Source organism: Pelobates fuscus, chromosome 5 (genome assembly GCF_036172605.1).
Source record: "Pelobates fuscus isolate aPelFus1 chromosome 5, aPelFus1.pri, whole genome shotgun sequence".
Lineage (NCBI taxonomy): Eukaryota > Metazoa > Chordata > Amphibia > Anura > Pelobatidae > Pelobates > Pelobates fuscus.
Window position 1 is genome coordinate 123,779,437 of NC_086321.1, and position 20,535 is coordinate 123,799,971.

Consider the following 20,535-nt stretch of genomic DNA (forward strand, 5'->3'; position numbering starts at 1 on the left):
GCAGACCTGTGGCTCAATTAAAAATTAATGGCACCGCTAGAATAGATTCTCTAGAACACTTATTTTATTTGTTTGTCAAAGACAAAAAGTGCAAAACCCAAACAATTCTATTTTGAAAGGTGTCCATTTTATTATTCCTTCTTATTTATTCTATCCCATATTTTTCCCTCCCGGGATACAACCCCTTCCTCTCTCTATCCCTGATTTCTACATTTCTTTCTAGGAAACTGTTAAAATGTTATACTGTAATAAATTGCAAAAAACACAATTATTGGATTTCTATAGAACATGAAGATATTGAGTTCTTGATAATACAAATTTTAAATTTCCCATTTTATTGTAAAGTGCTGTGGAATAAGCTGGCGCTATATAAATACCAATAATAATAATAATAATAATAAATTCGTGCTTAGATGCACATAAGAGTTATAGCAATATTTGTATTGTGTTGCAGGCATGGTGGATATAGCACGGCAGACTGTGGAGTTCCTGTATGAGGAAAATGGCGGCATCCCAAGAGATCTTTATCTTCCAACTATTGAGGACATTAAAGACGAAGCAAATAAATTCACAATTGACAAAGTTCGCAAAGGTATCGTTTTCAGATGTGATAGAAGCTCTCCAGCCTTGTTACCTCACGTTAACTATGAATTATGCAAGAAGCCAATGTTGTGTTTACATGTTAACGGACACATGGTTGCCACATCGTTCAGTGTGGCCTTTGTTAAAAGGAAATTTGACTTAGAGAGTTAAGTATGTATGTGTTTACATTAAAGAGACACTATAGTCACCAGAACCACTACAGCTTAATGTGGTAATTCTGGGGAAAATAGCCTGCCCCTGAAGCCTCAGCATGGTAAACGCTGCCTTTTCTGAGAGAGAGCAATGTTTACACAGTTGCCTAAGGATTCCTGGATTCGGTTCTGCAAAGTTTATAGGGCTAAAGTTTAGTGCTCCATACTCTGTATTGAGTTACGTTAAGTCAGTGTATCTCTACGAGGAGATATTGATTGCCGCAGCAAGGCGATTTGCCTTCCATGTGGGGAGGCATTTTTTTGGGACTGAGATCATCAGGATTGATGATCTCAGATGGGGAGCTATGGCAGAGCGCCAGGGGAAGTAAGGTAACCTGAAGTATCTTTTTTACTACTTTTGGTTGAGGGCTCGGATATCTAAATAGGCAGTGTAACACTCTAGTTATTGGAATTCATGATTGTATTTCTAATGCTAAAGTGTTCCTTTAACTTACCATATTCATAGTACATAGTTTTTATACATAGCTTTTTATGTACAAGTTGTGACCTTCCAGCACCTTTGCCATTTATGGGAGATGGGCCTTATATTAATTTCTTCTCATAGGTGCGTTATCTGAACAAGCTTATATTTTAAATAAAGTCCTTCAGAATAGAGATTAAAAAATATTTTACCACGGCCATATATTTATTTTTTTATTTGGTTAAGTTTGAAGTATGCAGATATATTTTATATAAATAAATAAGAATTGTCTGTCTTTTCTGGCTTTAGTTTGTTACTTTATTGAAAACCATTTATAATAACACATTACTATATAATTTATTTCTGTTTGTTTTTTTGTTTAATCACCAACATATTTAACAGTAGAATGAATAGCAAACAAGTTAACGAGTAAATAGTAGGAAGTTGATTGTTGCATTATTCAGACCAAGATCGTAACTTACATTATCTATTTCATTGATATTAAAGGGGGGGTGAACTACAGCAAATGATTAAGAAGTGCACATGATCAAGGGGGGAAAAAAAGTATTTTTATCTTTTTTTTTTTTTGGTGGTAACACGAGATTTTCTGTGTTCAGTACAGGTTCATTAGCTGTTATACCTAGCCTTGTTTTCTAGTCTAATTTAGCATATTTTATTTCAACCCCAGTTGCTAGCTAGCATGCGATTTATATGTGGTTATGCACCTTGACGAATGTATACTTTGGTTGCACCATAAATTAACTCATAGTTCACTTTAAGCCTCATGAAGCTGGCTTACTGCTTTCAATGAGGTTTATATCTCTGCTTTTCAAGGCTAAAGTGGATAGTGAAGTGTTTATAGACCCCTGGATCATTATTTGTCATTCTATATTTAAATGTTCTAACTCTCTTACCAGGTATTACAGTAGTTGTTCGTTCTCCAGACAGCAACAATGTTGCCAGCACTGCTGTGGGAACGGCTTTGCCTAAATTTGCTATCCGTGGGATGCTAAAGACATTTTCTCTGCATGGTGTTGTGCTGGATGTGGATTCGGTGAGATATTTGTCATGTTACAATAAGAAGATTGTACGCAATCACTTTGATTTTGAAATAGGTGGAGTGAGATTAATCAACTTGTCTCATATCTCATATTATCACATGTCTGTGACATATTATTGCATATCTTACACATTTGGATATATTGCATGCCACACACACTGCTCGATAGGTACATTATAGGTATTTCTTCTATACTAGTGAATAGGTAATAGGGCATACCTCACAAACTGGATATCATCACTTATCTACTGCACAATGTGCCATGCCTCAAACATTGCTGTTCAGATTTCCTTTGTAATTGTTCGAGGACTAGCCGTTGATAAGGAATACCTGCTATGTGGATTGTAATATTTAACCACATTTCATAAATATTAGGAGGTGTTTTTTTCAAGTATGCATATGTAATATACTTTTTGTCCCATCAGAAATTCTCAAAGTCCTCTTTCAGTTGCTAATCAGTATTGTGCTTTTAGGTGAATGAGTTGGTCCAGGTGGAGACTTACTTGAGAAGTGAAGGAGTGTTGGTGAGATACTGGTATCCCATAGATATGCTTGAGAGACCCCCTGCTGGATACAGAAGAATGGCAACTAATGGACTGGTCACCCTGGACAGCACAAACATTCAGATTCACAAGTATGTTTCTTACAAAGCAGACCATTGTGTGGAATCATTGTACAGTTACAAGCTTTGGCCATATTGGTAATCTTGAGTTACTAATTATTAGGAAAAAAGGTGCTTTTTTTTTGAGTCTGAGAAGCAGGCATTCGTTTATTAGGGACTTACATGCTTAGGAATTCATTAACTTTGTTTTTTGTTTTGTCTTTTCTAATATGTGCAGGGAGTTATTGCGTTGTGAATCGGCTCTTGCCAGGCTGTACTGCCGTGTTGCTTTACTCAATATCTTTGCTCCAAAGTCGCCGCACACTTTTACTCGCCTGTTCCACATACCTGCCATCCGTGACATCACCTTGGAGCATCTCCAGCTGCTTTCTAATCAGCTTCTGGCACCACCCCTCCCTGGTAACAAATCATTTTATAGAATTGGACAGAATATGGTCGTGTGCTCGGGAATTTGCAGTGTGTTTGTTTATAGAGGTTATTTGTATTGTTTATAGGGTTTTATACCCATAAGATGTCTTAATGTCTGTTAAAAGGAGTTAGAATTCCAGATGTAATCTGACTGACTAAAATAGGATTATATAGTGTTTGTGAGTGCTAGTTATATGTTTTGTTTCTTACCTTATGTTATGCAAAGCCTTGTGTTGTTATTAGCTGTTAATTCAACATATTAAGCCACAGCATCGCTCTGTAATGGTTATATTATGTGTCTGAGATGGATTGGTTTTGTCTTCCCAGATGGTACCATCAGTTCGAGCTCCATTCTCATTGCGCAGTCTCTGCAGCATTGCATCAATTCTCAGAACTGCTCCTCAACCGACCTTTTCTACCAAGGCAACTCTCAGTCCATAAGAGAATGGCTCAGTGTGGCAATCACTAGAGCTCTTCATCAAGGGGAAGATAGTCTCTTAGAGCTAACAAAACAAATATGCTCTTTCCTTCAGGTGGGCCTTTTCTGTGTATGTTCATTCTTAGTAAAAATGTGTGTTTTATTTATTCTAATAATTATTGTGATAAATATGTGTGAGGGGTTTAGGTATTTTAATGTTCGTTCAAGAATTTATCATGTCCTAAGTACTCACAAAATCTGACATGATGAACGGCTGAGCTGCATGGACGTGTTCTGCTAGCTCTCCCAAAAAGCCACCAGCTAATCCGTCCACATCGAGCTGAAAATAAATGATGGGTCACCCCAAAAGATCCCAAACCCCTCAACATCAAACGGGGAAACCCCCGGCGAGCAAACACGGCGCACTTACCAAATTCTACCGTGATCACACGGAACCCCAACACGAGGCTGCGGGCCTGTCCATGGCGCCTGAATCCTCTCAGGACGGCTCGGCACCCTCGAGCCCGGAATGTTCCATGAGGTCCACAAACCCAGAGGACATGTAGCTCAAGGAGCTTATACGAAACTTACCCACTAAAGACGACATAGCAAACTTGCTAGGCAAAATGGAAGCCTCCTTCAAGACGCGCCTAGACACCATTGGGACAGATGTCCGCAAGATGGGAGATAATCACCTCACTGGAAGATGATCGCGACCTGCTCAGTGCACAAGTGCAGAAACTTCAAGCTGCTATGAGCACACACACGTCCACCATCTCAACATTCTACCGCTCACTAGATGATGTGGATAACCGGGGACGCCGCAACAATCTCAGGATTAAAGGCTTACCTGAACAGGATCAAGAAGATATAGGAACATCCTAAACAAATTATTTAATCTACTCCTCAATAGACCGCGAGACATCCAAATCCTGCTGGATAGAGCCCATAGAGCCCTAAAACCAAGAGGCGCACCCTCCGCTGCACCAAGGGACGTGATATGCAGGCTCCACTACTACTCAGAGAAAGAAGACATCCTGAGGGCACTGCGACAGACCTCACAACCGCTGCTGTACCACGACTCCCTGGTGCAGATCTATCCGGACCTGTCTTGGGCAACCCTACAGGCGAGAAGGATTTTGAAACCCATCACGGAACAACTCAGGGTGAGAAATATAAAATACAGATGGGGCTTTCCCTTCGCCCTAATAGCCTCACACATGGGATCCACGCACCAAATAACATCAATCCACAATGTTCCAAAATGGAAGCCTCCTTCAAGACGCGCTTAGACACCATTGGGACAGATGTCCGCAAGATGGGAGATAATCACCTCACTGGAAGATGATCGCGACCTGCTCAGTGCACAAGTGCAGAAACTTCAAGCTGCTATGAGCACACACACGTCCACCATCTCAACATTCTACCGCTCACTAGATGATGTGGATAACCGGGGACGCCGCAACAATCTCAGGATTAAAGGCTTACCTGAACAGGATCAAGAAGATATAGGAACATCCCTAAACAAATTATTTAATCTACTCCTCAATAGACCGCGAGACATCCAAATCCTGCTGGATAGAGCCCATAGAGCCCTAAAACCAAGAGGCGCACCCTCCGCTGCACCAAGGGACGTGATATGCAGGCTCCACTACTACTCCGAGAAAGAAGACATCCTGAGGGCACTGCGACAGACCTCACAACCGCTGCTGTACCACGACTCCCTGGTGCAGATCTATCCGGACCTGTCTTGGGCAACCCTACAGGCGAGAAGGATTTTGAAACCCATCACCCTAATAGCCTCACACATGGGATCCACGCACCAAATAACATCAATCCACAATGTTCCAGTGTTCACAAGAGCTATGGACTTGCCCAACATGGAGGTGATGGACTGGTATGGCACATACCCAGGCTCAACCACGACACAACTCCCCCAGCAAAGCAGAAGCCAAACTCCAGCTAGAAGAAGGAACAGCGAACCAGGTGGATCATGGCGTAGTATTAGCCCATCCACCCCGAGATCATCACGCCACTAAATTGCCCCCACTGCGACCACCTGGGAAATGCCTGCCGAAATTGTATACACGCACATCCCCCGATGCACGTCAGATCCCCGACATGGTGAAGAATCGGCCTGGACCGGCACGCGGCCTAATATGAATGCAGAACGGGACAAAGTGACAGTGAGTTAACCGTCCCATAAGAGACTCTGGGCCCCCCCCCAGTCTATCTACCGAGCCAGATACCGACCCCGTTTGCGCTGCCACATGGCGGGTATGTCCCCCCTCCAAAACGGACTCAGATAGACCTTCTGCTCCCACTATAACTTATCTCTGAGTCTACTGCCCAGGTCTAGGCCCAGGGGGAATCCACACCTAAGCCGGGTCGGGGCCTGCCTTCTCTCGCCCCCTTCCCCTCCTAAAAAGGGCCGGCTTGGCACACGGGGGGACCTCCTGGGGAGCGGATGGGGTAGATTGGACGAGCTTGACGACCCCTGTGGGCGAGGGCTTGCCGACACATGCTGGGACATTGACCAAGACTGTGTTATATCTGTATGCTTTTATGTTGAAACGTGTGCTGTGTGGGGGGCCCGTCGCGGTGTCACTGCGGGCACACCGGGACGTTGAATTCACCAGGGGTTAACGTGCACCATATAGATATGGGGATTAGCAACAACAAAAACCGAAGTATCTTTATCGCAATTATACACTGACAGGCTTCCTTTCCCAGGTATTCCAAATCACCCCCCTTCCCCCCAACCATCCCATCATTTATTGTCTCACAACTTCCCATGGATTGCTGGTGCACTTGGAAGTCACCCAGCTTACACTCCATAAGTGCAGAGCCTTACACCCTGCATCTGGAAATCACTCAGTCCTGGACTCCCACCCTCCTTTCAGCGGTGCCCTTCAGATTCCCTAGTGGCAATTAACCCACTATCTGGGATAGACACCGACAGACATCCGTTCCCAATTATAATCCTCCTCAACAACCCTCCGCTACAAACCGATTAACCGCGCTATTATTTCCCTCCTTTATAATTTTGATTTCCCTTACTTCAACCTATATTTATCGGTTTCATTGTACATAGTCACACCAGTTGAAACTCTAATCAAGTGCATCTATAGCGAAAGCTGACACAATGGACTCCACTCCCCCCCCCCCAATACTCAACCCCTGACGGCAGACATACATATACTCACCCTTAACACCAGAGGTCTCCACTCGCCCGAGAAGAGATCACTGACCCTCCATGATCTGCAAAAACAAAAGGTGGACATCGCTTATCTACAAGAGACCCACTTTAAGAAGGGGGTCGCACCCTCTCTAAAAAATACCAGATACCCACTGGGGTTTTTCAGTGACTATACAGAAGCTAAGAAGAGAGGGGTAGCCATCCTTATCTCCTCCCAGATCCCATTCATACTCAAAGACAGCCATACAGACGACTCAGGTAGACTGATTCTGGTAAAAGGGCTCATTGGACACAGCATGGGGACCCTAGCCAATCTATACTTACCAAATAGGAACCAATGTCAATCCTTTAGAAAATATCTCAAAACCATAGAATCGTTCCAGGAAGGTATCTTAATCATGGGTGGGGATCTCAATGTCTCCCTGGACTCCCAAATGGATACAACCTCAGGGTCCACTACGTACGAAATTCCCACACGGCGGCAATTCAACCGCCTACTAGACCGAGCACAATTATTTGATGCTTGGCGGGTAACAAACACACACTCCAAAGATTACTCGTACTATTCCACAGCCACCAAAACATACTCAAGGATAGACATGCTCTTTCTCCACCATAGGTTCCTACACCTTGTAAAGAGGTGCCACTACGGCCCAATTACGTGGTCAGACCATGCACCCCTGTCTCTTGCCATTCGAATACCCTCTCTCCCGACACACTCCTTTCAATGGAAGTTAAACAACCAATTACTAAACAACCCAACTCTCATAGCCAAAGTATCGGAGAATCTCCAACACTATTTTAAAGAAAATACCTCCCCGGAGGTTTCACCTACTACTACCTGGGAGGCGCATAAACCAGTAATCAAGAGGACTCCTCATAGCTTTATCCTCCCAAATGAAAAAGGATCGCGAGGCTCAAACTCGCTCCCTTACCAACTCCATCCGATCCCTAGAAGAAGAACACAAAAGGTCCAATTCCTTCGATACATATAAACAATTGACACAATATAGATCGTCCCTACAACAACTCCTCAATGTACACATTAAACGTAAACTCTCCCTCTCCAAACACAATTACTACGCTAACAGCGGCAAATGCGGCCGCCTACTGGCCAAGATGCTGCAGGACACCAGACAAACCACATTTATTTAAAAAATTAAAACAGATTCAGGGGACACAACACACATGCTACCAGACATTCTAAATGCATTCAGGGACTTTTATTCCAAACTTTACAATCTGAGACAAACACCCCCGGACAAAACAGAAACCGTTTAGCGCACACACTCCCCGCAAACATCCAGAGGGCAATAGACGAACCCATCTCAGTCAAAGAGTTTGAAGACGTCGTACAACACCTCCCACTGAGAAAAAGCCCGGGCCCAGATGGCTTCACAGCCCCATACTATAAATCCTTTAAAAGCCTACTATCTCAGCCTTTCACAGCGGCAAACAACTCCCTCACACATTCAGCCAAATTACCTGACTCGGCCCTAGAAGCACATATTACGTTGATTCCCAAACCGGGCAAGGATCCCCTGAGCTGCGGGAGCTACAGACCTATCTCCCTAATTAATGTGGATCTCAAAATATTCACCAAGATCCTAGCCAATCGCATACGCCCACTTCTCAAGGAGCTGGTCCACCCTGACCAGTCGGGCTTTGTCCCATCATGCGAGGCCAAAAATAACACCATGAAAGTGCTAAATCTTATACACCTTTCAAAGCTCTCCGCAGAGCAAAGCCTATTAGTCTCCATTGACGCGGAGAAGGCCTTTGACAGGGTGGACTTGTCCCTTCTCTTGACAACTCTGGAATACATGGGGTTTGACCCCGCGTGGATCAGGTGGATGAACGCGCTCTACTCCAACCCCACTGCTAAAGTCCGTGTCAATGGACAACTATCCCAGCCCTTCCATATCAGAAATGGCACGAGACAGGGGTGCCCCCTATCTCCTCTACTTTTTGTCCTAGTAATAGAGCCCTTCCTGCAGGGCATCAGAGACAACCCAAATATACAGGGAATACAAATAAATAACGGGGAACACAAATTGGCAGCTTTTGCCGACGACCTCCTATTCTCCATCACAAAGCCCACGACTTCCCAGCCCTAATCCGAGACATTAATGGGTACACAACCGTATCCAACTTCAAGGTAAATTTCACGAAGAGTGAGATTCTACCACTCAAGCTGAACCAAGAAACAAAAAACTCCTTGCAGGGAGAATTCCAGTTCCGCTGGGCAGATGAGGCTGTGACTTATCTGGGGGTCCGCATACCCTTCAATATATCCAAAATCTACAGTCTAAACTTCCCGCCTCTGCTACAGTCTCTCACGAAAGACCTATCCAGGTGGGATAAACCCATCTTTGGTTGGCTCTGCCGCACACACATCCTAAAGATTAACACCCTCCCCAAAATTCTTTACATGCTACAAACCCTTCCTATTGCTCTACCTAAAACCTTTTTCACCACCCTAAGACGCACCTTCAGCACCTTCATATGGGCTCATAAACACCCCAGATTATCACACAAGCTACTGACGACACATAAACTTTCTGGAGGTCTTGGTCTACCTAATATAGAGAACTACCATAAAGCCATAGTCCTCTCGCGGATTTATGAGTGGATGATACCCAATAACCCAAAACAATGGGTGCCACTCGAAGTACACTGTTTCCCTATACCTATACACACCATACCTTGGCTTGACAACGGCAGAACTCTTATCAACCACCCACACAATCTCCACCCAACCATGACCCCGACATTACGCACATGGCAACAGATTAGAACGCTGCCAAATATCTCACCACATCCATCCCCTTTATACCCACTAACCTACAACACGCTATTTCGACCTGGTATGAACCCATCTACGTTCAAAACTATACACACATCTAGCTACATTAGGTTGGGACCCTTACTCAATGCCCAAGGGATCAAACCCACAGAGGAGATCATACCCAACTCAATAGCCACACCTTTACTACGCTTCAACATTAATCAGCTAACGCACTTCACATCAACCACACCACTCCTCTGCGGTGCAACAAGAGACCTATCCACGTTTGAAAACTTGTGCGATAGCGTAGGCCTCAAGTCGAAACACATCTCAAAACTCTATAATCTACTTCAGAATGACACATGTCACCCTAGCCCCCCCATTCCTGGCCCAATGGGAAAGGGAACTCAACATTTCCTTCTCCAGCTCAGAAAGCAAAGGCATCTTCACGAACATATTCCACTCCTCAATCAGCAACGCCACACACGAACACAACTAGAAACGCATAGCCAGATGGCATTATACCCCATCACACTTAAGCCGCTTATTCCTTACCCTCCCGGACTCCTGTTGGAGGTGCCACCAACCTGGAGGCACGCCGGGACATATCTGGTGGCAATGCCCAGTCATTCAAACATACTGGCAAAGGATCATGAACCTGATCTCGGTGATAACGGAAACTAACTATCACCCAAAGTATCCCTATTTCTCATATACTCACAACCGATGGCCAAACCCCAGAAAACGCTAATCAACCACCTAATCACCGCAGCCAATATGCTTATCCCGATTTACTGGAAAAAACAATCATATCCGACAATAAGGGAATGGATTCAAAAGGTGGAGTCTATAAGATTAATGGAAAAGCTACATTTCTCACTGGCTCATTCATACTCTAAATACACGACATGCTGGTCGCAGTGGCTAACCTTTATGAGCACATACTCACCTACCCACACTTAACCCACATAGGGGCAGGAACGCACCCCATCCAAACCACACTGCCACCCTGCTACACGAACACACCTGACGACCGAAGAGCACCTGACAACCGAACCTACAGAACTAACTAGACGCACCCACCTGAGCATATACAGGACCACCCTACTACATTCTACATAACATGGGATACACTTATCTCCCCATACTCCCTTTGTCTGCCTAAGCTTCAGCTAATTTACCAATGTTCTAAGAACCTAGTCCATTAGCTACTCTATGAATATGCATGTCTTCGCCTGACAGTATCCTGGAAAATGTGATATGTACAAACCTAATATATTGCATTATTGTTATGTTATGCCTACAAGTTAGAGCATGGGTTGTCAACCTGGTCCCTACCGCCCACTAGTGGGCGTTTCAGGATTCCAGGTGGGCGGTAGGGATTTCCAGGTTGATGGTGCGGGCGGTTGCGAGCCGGCGGTACCCGTGCGACTGGGTACCACCGTGACCATTTGCGGCTCCGGCCCGCGCGGTAAACCGCCGGGGCCGCCTTCCAAAGTGTCCATCGGGTGGCCCATGCTGTCAGGGCCACCCGATGAATGCGGATTGTAAGGGGGCCCGGTCAGCGCTGGGCGCTTTAACAGCGCGACCGGGCCCCATGTGATGACATCAGAGCTGGGAGGAAGTGATTCCCCGGTCACTCCTCCCAGCTAAAACTGAGAGCCGCGCGGGAGGAACACCAGGGAGTCAGAGTGGGAACTCTGACTCCCATCCACCTGAGCCACCACTGGACCCCAGGGAAAGTCACCCTCCTGCACTTTAAAGGTAGGAAACAGGATGGTGACTTAAATATAATGTGTGTGTATGTCTTGTGTGTGTGTCTTTGTATGTATGTCGTGTGTGTCTGCATGTGTGTTTGTCTTATGTGTGTGTCTATGTATGTATGTGTGCCTGTCTGTTTGTATGTATGTATGTGGTGTGTGTGTGTGTGCGTGCCTTGTGTGTGTGCGTGCCTTGTGTGTGTGCGTGCCTTGTGTGTGTGCGTGCCTTGTGTGTGTGCGTGCCTTGTGTGTGCGCCTTGTGTGTGTGTGTGCGTGTCTATGTATGTGTGCATGTATGTTTGTATGTATGTGCCTGTCTGTTTGCCTTGTGTGTGCGTGCGTGTCTTGTGTGTGCGTGCGTGTCTTGTGTGTGCGTGCGTGTCTTGTGTGTGCGTGCGTGTCTTGTGTGTGCGTGCGTGTCTTGTGTCGTGTGTGTGTGTGTGTGTGTGTGCGTGTCATGTGTCGTGTGTGTGTGCGTGTCAGTCTGTTATAGTGGACTGTGGGGATATTTATGGGATAATAATTGTAAACAGATGAGAAATTGCCCACTATTTCAATTCTCAGATCCCTAATCGTTATCGTGTTAAATGAAATTTATATCACATAATTAATATCACAAATTGTTATAAAAATATAATTTTTATTTTTTAACAATTTAAATTAATAATGATGAGTAACATGCATGATAATAATCAATGGAATTCGAGTATAACAATATGCAATACAATATGGTAATTTAAAACAAACATTTCCTAATGACTAAGACGTAGTTTAGAATCTACACATTAGGTGTCAAGATTGATTTGATTTACGATGGGCTTCACAGAGGGAATGTTTCACAGAGGGGAGAGAACTCTTCAGCGTGCAGCTTGAAGCAATAAAAAAAAAAAAAAAAAACTTAGCTGGCAGTTTAGAAATGACCCTTGCAATGCTGGCTAGACCTCCTAAATAGTTAAGATCTACTCCTATGTAATTTTAAATAAATAACATTTAACCAGTCATCAACCATTTCCTTGATTTTATCCAATGAGAGAAATCTACTATGTTATATAAGCTGATATTTTAATTAATTTGTCTAAATAGATATTTTATCTTATTTTAGAGCCAATCAATACAGCTGGATAAATGGTCATGATATAGTAACAAAAAAAAACCGTGCTATAGAGGCGCTCAAACAATGATAAAATGAAGAATCTAGTATGACTAAGCAGCTCAACACACGTGAAGGTACCTCCAAACCTTAACACAATAACATGCAAAACAGTGGGGTGATGAGAGTGGAAAGGTCACAACAAACAGGACCCAGTGGAGCGCTAAAGAATATGTCAACTCACCCTTATATATAGGGATGTAATTGTAGAAAAATCTACAGGGAATGAGATATAATGGAAATAATAGTGTAGTATATCTGGACTAGGTGGATAAGGAGAGAAGAGTTATATGGTAACAAACTCACATGGTACAGAGCCTGAAAGAGATAGGCTCAAATCATAGGCGCAGGGGTATTTTAAAGCAAATACCAGGCTTCTTCAATGGCTGTGTATCAATCCTCAGAGAAAGGGAGAAAGAAGGACAATGGACCAAAGTCCTAGTGTATTATCCTCAACACAAAAAATGGATCTGAACAAATACAGAAACTTGCTCACCTTTAAATGAGCCAATCCGAACTGGGCTCTCAGTTAAATGGACAATGTGCCTTTAAGAGGGCACTACTCTTCTTGTTAGCAGGAAAAGTGGATGCAGGTCAAGGACTCAAATTTTAAAAAATAATAAATTTATTGTAAAACACTTACATAAAAATCAAATAAAAAGCTCCCATAAATAAATGGTGCAGAAAAGAGTCCTCTCCCGAGACGCGTTTCACCTTGTACAAAAGGCTTTTTCAATCGGTGTCAAAAAAGCCTTTTGTACAAGGTGAAACGCGTCTCGGGAGAGGACTCTTTTCTGCACCATTTATTTATGGGAGCTTTTTATTTGATTTTTATGTAAGTGTTTTACAATAAATTTATTATTTTTTAAAATTTGAGTCCTTGACCTGCATCCACTTTTCCTGCTAACAAGAAGAGTAGTGCCCTCTTAAAGGCACATTGTCCATTTAACTGAGAGCCCAGTTCGGATTGGCTCATTTAAAGGTGAGCAAGTTTCTGTATTTGTTCAGATCCATTTTTTGTGTTGAGGATAATACACTAGGACTTTGGTCCATTGTCCTTCTTTCTCCCTTTCTCTGAGGATTGATACACAGCCATTGAAGAAGCCTGGTATTTGCTTTAAAATACCCCTGCGCCTATGATTTGAGCCTATCTCTTTCAGGCTCTGTACCATGTGAGTTTGTTACCATATAACTCTTCTCTCCTTATCCACCTAGTCCAGATATACTACACTATTATTTCCATTATATCTCATTCCCTGTAGATTTTTCTACAATTACATCCCTATATATAAGGGTGAGTTGACATATTCTTTAGCGCTCCACTGGGTCCTGTTTGTTGTGACCTTTCCACTCTCATCACCCCACTGTTTTTTAAATGGTCATGATATGCTAACGTGATATTAATCACACAAATACATTAATGGCTATATTAATCCCAGCTGCAGATAGGATGCTATAACCATATATATATTCTTTAATAATTAAGATTTCTAAATATGAAATCTAATCATGATTTATCCAGTCATATATCATGCTATTAATTTTAATTAATTCATTAAATGCCTGTATATTTACCAGTTAAGTAGATATTTTCTCATCAGATGTTCTCAGGTAGCTAAGTGTCATGGGTCTCTTTCTCTGCATGGAGTGTCTTGATTTTCTGAGTGTCCGATTCTGCCTGGATCTCTCTCCTCAATCTTTTACATTTTTTTCGACCTTTCCTTGTCTTAACTTTTTAAAGGGGACATTCCTCTAAGTGATAGCCAATCACAAATGTGGGGTGTGGTTGCCTTCTAGGTAACCATTCTCGTATTTGAACTCTAGAGGGCAGTATTGTCCCACTAAACATACCTATCCAGGAAAGAGTTAACTTTTCCTGGTGGCTATTTTTGACGTCATTTACATTATCTATATGTGGCCTATAACTTATTTTATCTGTCAGATCAAGAGGATTTCTTCAGACTATGCGTCTGCAGATTCTGCTATAATTCCTAAAATTGACATTTTAAACTATAGATGAACTTCTTTAATACAATGGGATGTTGTACATATAGAAAGTAACATTTAATATAATCTTCTGTCACCTCTGTCTGGGTTTAGAATTTACTCTTATTCCATTTGCATTTAGACAGTCTGTCCACCCCCATCCTGAATGTCTTATCTATTTGGTTTGTTTATATACACATTCCATTCAGCTCTGGCTAAGCGGTCAGTTTTAGAGAAAGGAAAGAAATTCTGTGTCTCTTTTGTTAGCTTGAAGATACAAAATGGAGTCTGGTCTGTTTAGCGATGACTTCAGAATATACACTTTGTATTTCTATCATAGCACAAAATGTCTGCCGTTATAAATACCCTGACAGGACTATAGTAAGTGGGCTACCTAGCTCAGCCTTCCTACTGGACATTGCTATAAGGAAGGTTAAAAAATAGAAAAAAGGGAAAAAAGGTGGGATGGGGAATTGAACCAGATATCAAATATTTAGTCTCGCAGCATCAACCTCAAGGATCTCATTAATCACTAGTAAAGGTAATTTCAATTTACTTTGTTTTCTCATTAAACGTTATAAAGTTAAAAACCTTATAAACCTGCATTAAGTAGAAATAAAAAGATAAATGTACGTACATTTATTTTTTTAAAAACACCCTTCTTTCTAAAAAATATTCTGCATTTGCGCGAAAACTGGTGGGCGGTAAGGAAATTTTTTCAGCCAAAAAGATGCATTAGTGGGCGGTAGGTAGAAAATGGTTGATTACCACTGAGTTAGAGCCTGGTGACGCTAATGTGGCGATACAGGCACTGTTGTACCTATTTACTCTGTACTAATAAAAAATAAAAAAAATAAAAAAAAATCTGACATGATGCTTGCTAGTCATGTTTAAATTGTCAGTAATATTTTCTGTAGAACTGTCACTTCCCTGTAGAACTGTCACTTCCCAGTATTTGTAATATGTTTACTGATTGTATGTAACAAATATGTATATTTGTTTTTATCCTCCGACTGGACACCCGTCAATCATTGTTATAAGCTCTGTTGTTTACCTCTGACAGTCAGCATAGAGAAAGCATACAAGGGCTGTATCTAGAGCAATGCCATTTGCTAAATATTTGATATTAAATTAAAAGAAAATGCTACATCAATTGGAAAAATAAAATAGCTTATCTCAAATTATAGGTGGTTTTCAGTGTTTTATTAAATTGTGTAATTTACAGAAATTGGCAGTTCCCCTTTAAAAAAATAAAGTTTTCATAATATAAATAAGAGATGTCTAGTCTGTGTTGTTAGAATGCCTATTAAGTAGTGCTGTTGTGTCAGCATATTTGGTTATTCTTTATTTAAATTTGTGTTATCTTTCTTGTATTTTGCAGCATTCTCCAGAGCAATTTCCATGTGAAGAGTTCCCCATCACAGACTCCAAGCTTAGCATGGATATAACGTTTCCAGGTGCAGCCTTCGTGGTGGTGTCCTGTAAAGAAGGCCAGTCTGGATTCCGCAAGGAGTGAGTGATATTAACAAAATGGGCATTCATAGCACTGTTTGACTTGTGCTGGCTCTGCCCCAGATCTGCCTCCTTGACAGTCTCAGCCAATCCTATAGGGAAGCATTGTGATTGGCTCAGACCACCATTATGTCAGCAGACACAAGCAGTTTCACGGGCAGACAGGGGCAGTACCAGCAGCTTCAGACTTGAATACAAGTAATATTGTACTATATTTAGGGAACCAAGCAGGGATCAGGGGGGCTAGATGGTGGTTTTAACATGTTTGTGTTCCCAACCCTATAGTGTTCCTTTAATGAATAAAGACATGAACTAAGCAATTTGTCATTGTTCTAATAACTGGATGAGATACATTTTTCACGTGCTTGTTTTTTGTTTGTTTTTGGGGGTGGGGGAGGTTTAATATGAATGGACATACGTGCAGTTTTTGTTCTTCAATAGTGATTATATGGGTTACTATAAGACCTGAAGAAATAAAAATCGTAATGGTAAAAAGAGAACATGAAGTTCATTGACTCTCAAAATTAAATATATTTTTTTCCTTTAGCTCTTCTTTATATAAGGCTCCTTGGGCACGTGTTATGGTCTATGGTCTTGGCCATAAAGTGAAGAAGAATGGGCAGCTGAACCTTATAGAATCGGTGTGTTATCCACGGGATGCTTCCCCCAGTAACACAGGCCTAACTCCTCCTCCAATCACCAACCAGTATCCAACAGCCATCATTCCTACCGACAAGATCCACATCAAGTTAGGTTTGTGTTATGTTCTTGCCAGATGAAGGCTCATTCCTGATTATAAAGCTTGATGTTTCTTAATTCTAATCCTCGAACCATTGGCTTAAAAACGTCAGATCAGCAACTGGACTAAATTCAATACATCTGCGTTATGAGATATGTTTGTGAAGTATAAACGGTTTGTATCTGTGGAGTAGAATAGTTCTGGACCATTTGTCATTTACATACATTTTCCCTCCTTGTTTTGTCCCCTACATCTTTACAGAGAAATGAATCATCAGTCCAAATACAAAAGTTCCTCCTTTTTAGGTCTCTCTCTTTTATTGAATTTTGTTCCTGTCTGCTGATGTTTAATCATGATAATATCATAAATCATACCAATTATAATGCACTTAAAGAGATTTGAGTTTGAATACTAAAACTCACTACAAAATTTCTTGAAATGATCATGATCATCTCTGCTGCGAACACATGGGTGCAATCTGTTGGCACCCCTGGTTAAACTGAGCTTATAGTTCATAGATCCTGCTTTATGAATGACTGATGAGGACACACATAATTGTTAATCTCGTTTTTTTTGTATGTGTGGTTCAATATAGGTCTCTAAATCCATGTCCTGTTGCAGGTGTGTCTCCTGCTCCTGGAGCAGTACTGGTCATCCACTCCCTGCCCTTAGAGTTTCCTCTAGCAATGGCTTTTACAGAACAGCTGCTAACGTGGAAGCTAGAGGATGTGAATGAGAAATCTGAAGATGATCTTGATACCATACCTTCTTCTATACTTCTGCAAGTGGTGGAGCTGATAGGTACGTTTGAAAACAATAAAAACGTCTTGTAGGTGATGTGCAATATATATTGACTGTTTTTTGTTTTTTTTTTTATCCTCGTGATATCCCCTAATTAAAATTAGGTTGATCTCGAAAATAGTATCTGCTTTTTTAAATATTAATGGCCTAATGTCAAGATTTGCTGCACATTGTCTACTGTAATAGGATCTGTTTTCATATATATATGCTAAATGTTGAAATAATAGTATTTATTGTATAGTTGCCACAGAAAGCAGGTTTGTTAGAAATTATCTGTGATTGCAGTTGTTTTTGTAAGGAATACCATAGTTTTAGGAATACATGATTACAACAAAAATAAAAGTTTTGACTTGCCCTTTTCCCTGTGCCAAGACTCACACTGCGCTGCCACCCACTCTGCCTCTCTTGATGTCATCTGGCAGGCGTTCCTTTCTTGGCTCACAGAGAAGCATTAGGGACAGGAAGCATATGGACACTGAGCGCCATGCTTGTCCAATTAAATGCTTCACTGAATCCAATGCTTCCCTCAGGTCAGCATTTGATGTTGAACATCACATCACATAACGGAGCTAATTTCTATGCGGATACGCCTCTAGTGACTGTCAGGAAGACCTGCAATCAATGCATTGCCCTATAAACTAAACTGCATTAGTTTAGATTGTAAGCCTAGAACTACAGGGGAAATGCACTCAAACCACCATTGAAATGACGGGGTCTGGGTTCCGTTAGTGTCCCTTTAATAAGCAAATACAAACAAACTGGTTTAATCCTCTGAGAACCCCTATAGATGATACCCTTTGGCTTCATCACATTATGATCCCTAAAGACAATGCTGTGCCAGCATTGAACACCTTTCCTTATTTAGCAATGGCAGCATTAAACAGCCTTGTTCTTTAAACTAAGCTGATTTTGGAATAGATTCTTTATAGAAGTGATTATAACGATAACATTGACCATCATTGGTCTTTAACCCCTTAAGGACCAGACTTCTGGAATAAAAGGAAATCAGGACATGTCACACATGTCATGTGTCCTTAAGGGGTTAAGGTGTTACTCCAACCATCATGACGACAGGATTAACCTGGTGCCATCGCATGGTAATAGGGCAAACCTTTTTACAGCAAAGCTGCAGATACAAGATACTGATCCTGCTGGCCATTCATTGGCAGGGTGGGTTTGATTGAAATCCTGATTGAATCTACTATTCATTAAGACTTTATTTAAATCATGATTTTAAAATATAAACATAGAAACATAGAATGTGACGGCAGATAAGAACCATTCGGCCCATCTAGTCTGCCCAATTTTCTAAATACTTTCATTAGTCCCTGGCCTTATCTTACAGTTAGGATAGCCTTATGCCTATCCCACGCATGCTTAAACTCCTTTACTGTGTTAACCTCTACTACTTCAGGTGCAAAGCTATTACATGCATCCACTACCCTCTCAGTACAGTAATACTTCCTGATATTATTTTTAAACCTTTGTCCCTCTAATTTAAGACTATGTCCTCTTGTTGTGGTAGTTTTTCTTCTTTTAAATATAGTCTCTGCCTTTACTGTGTTGATTCCCTTTATGTATTTAAATGTTTCTATCATATCCCCCCGGTCTCGTCTTTCCTCCAAGCTATACAAAAGATTATTGTTTGCTAGTTATGAACTTTAATATTTGCAACTAGATGAAGCTTTCATTTTTATAACACTAATTTTTTAGGTTAGTTTAATAGTTGTATCAGAACTGATTTTGTTACGTGCCATAAATAATACATAGATAATGTAGAATTTGTTGGCGCTTTATAAATAATAATTTACACAATAACAATGGGATTAAGGTTATATCTGAACTTGAAATTATTATTTTTTTTTTTTATAAATTTTTTGTTTCTCTGCAGACATAGGTTCACTGATTTAGATGAATGGAATTATTTACAAAATATATTAATATTGTCTGAATATACAGCCTCATACTACATAACTAATCCAAATGTCATACCGAATACCATAATGGATCTTAAATGGGAAAAAAAAATGTATTAAAAGAAATCTAATAAAAGCAAAAATCTGAGTTTTATTCATTTTAAATCCACTTTCTTTTTATCCACACTGTGTGGCGTTACACCTGTGACGGCAAAGTTATCAAATTTGTGCAGTGTTTTTTGCACATGTGGACTCTAGGCACCATGACCACTTTAAAACACAGAAATGGTCATGGTGCTTGGAGTAACCCTATAAGGATTTAAGGAAAAAATAATGATTCATATTTTTTTTCTTATTTTTTACTCCCCATCGCATCTTGCATTTAGTTTAAACTGTTTTTGTTTTTTTGTTTTTTAAACAAGAATGCATTTAAAGAAACACTTCACTGGAAATGTATAATTTTTATTTTAATAATCTAGTAGAAACTCCCACGCATTTTTTTTTTTTTTTATATTTTATCTTTTTTTATTCTTTATTTTTGTTGTGCAGGGGAGTACAAAGCATAGTCATACGCCACAACAGCGTACATGCATATTTAAACATAGGTTAAACAGTGGCATGGAAAATTTGCACATTTTTTGTTTTAAAAACATAATAAAGTAGGCAGAGATGTCTAAACGATAACAATCTGTTTGAGAACAACCATGTTTGCAGCATCCTGACAGTATTGGCCCTCAGAGTTGAATATAAGAAATAATATTGTGACATGGCATAAGCATTTAAACCATTCTGCGGTGCTGTGTCATGAAGATTAATGTGTCTGGTAGCAACTGATTAACCCTTAGTTTACCTTAAGGTTTCAAAAGGCTGTCTAGTGTTCATAGTATAAGCTAGCATGCAACTGAAACATCTCTAACATAGGAATTTTTAAGTCATGGGTTGTATTAAAATATTTGTAAAT

The 20,535-nt window shown here is 41.0% G+C and overlaps 1 protein-coding gene across 1 annotated transcript in view; it reads left to right on the forward strand.

Moving 5' to 3' along the window:
• HECTD4 (HECT domain E3 ubiquitin protein ligase 4) overlaps nucleotides 1-20,535 on the forward strand; it is a 168,744-nt gene that overhangs the window by 125,277 nt on the left and 22,932 nt on the right. Inside the window, exons 53-60 of the mRNA XM_063454220.1 lie at nucleotides 455-592; nucleotides 2,133-2,269; nucleotides 2,749-2,909; nucleotides 3,115-3,296; nucleotides 3,633-3,838; nucleotides 15,988-16,118; nucleotides 16,666-16,871; nucleotides 17,479-17,658. Of these exons, the coding sequence (XP_063310290.1) occupies nucleotides 455-592; nucleotides 2,133-2,269; nucleotides 2,749-2,909; nucleotides 3,115-3,296; nucleotides 3,633-3,838; nucleotides 15,988-16,118; nucleotides 16,666-16,871; nucleotides 17,479-17,658 (1,341 nt within the window). The remainder of the gene's footprint in view (nucleotides 1-454; nucleotides 593-2,132; nucleotides 2,270-2,748; nucleotides 2,910-3,114; nucleotides 3,297-3,632; nucleotides 3,839-15,987; nucleotides 16,119-16,665; nucleotides 16,872-17,478; nucleotides 17,659-20,535) is intronic.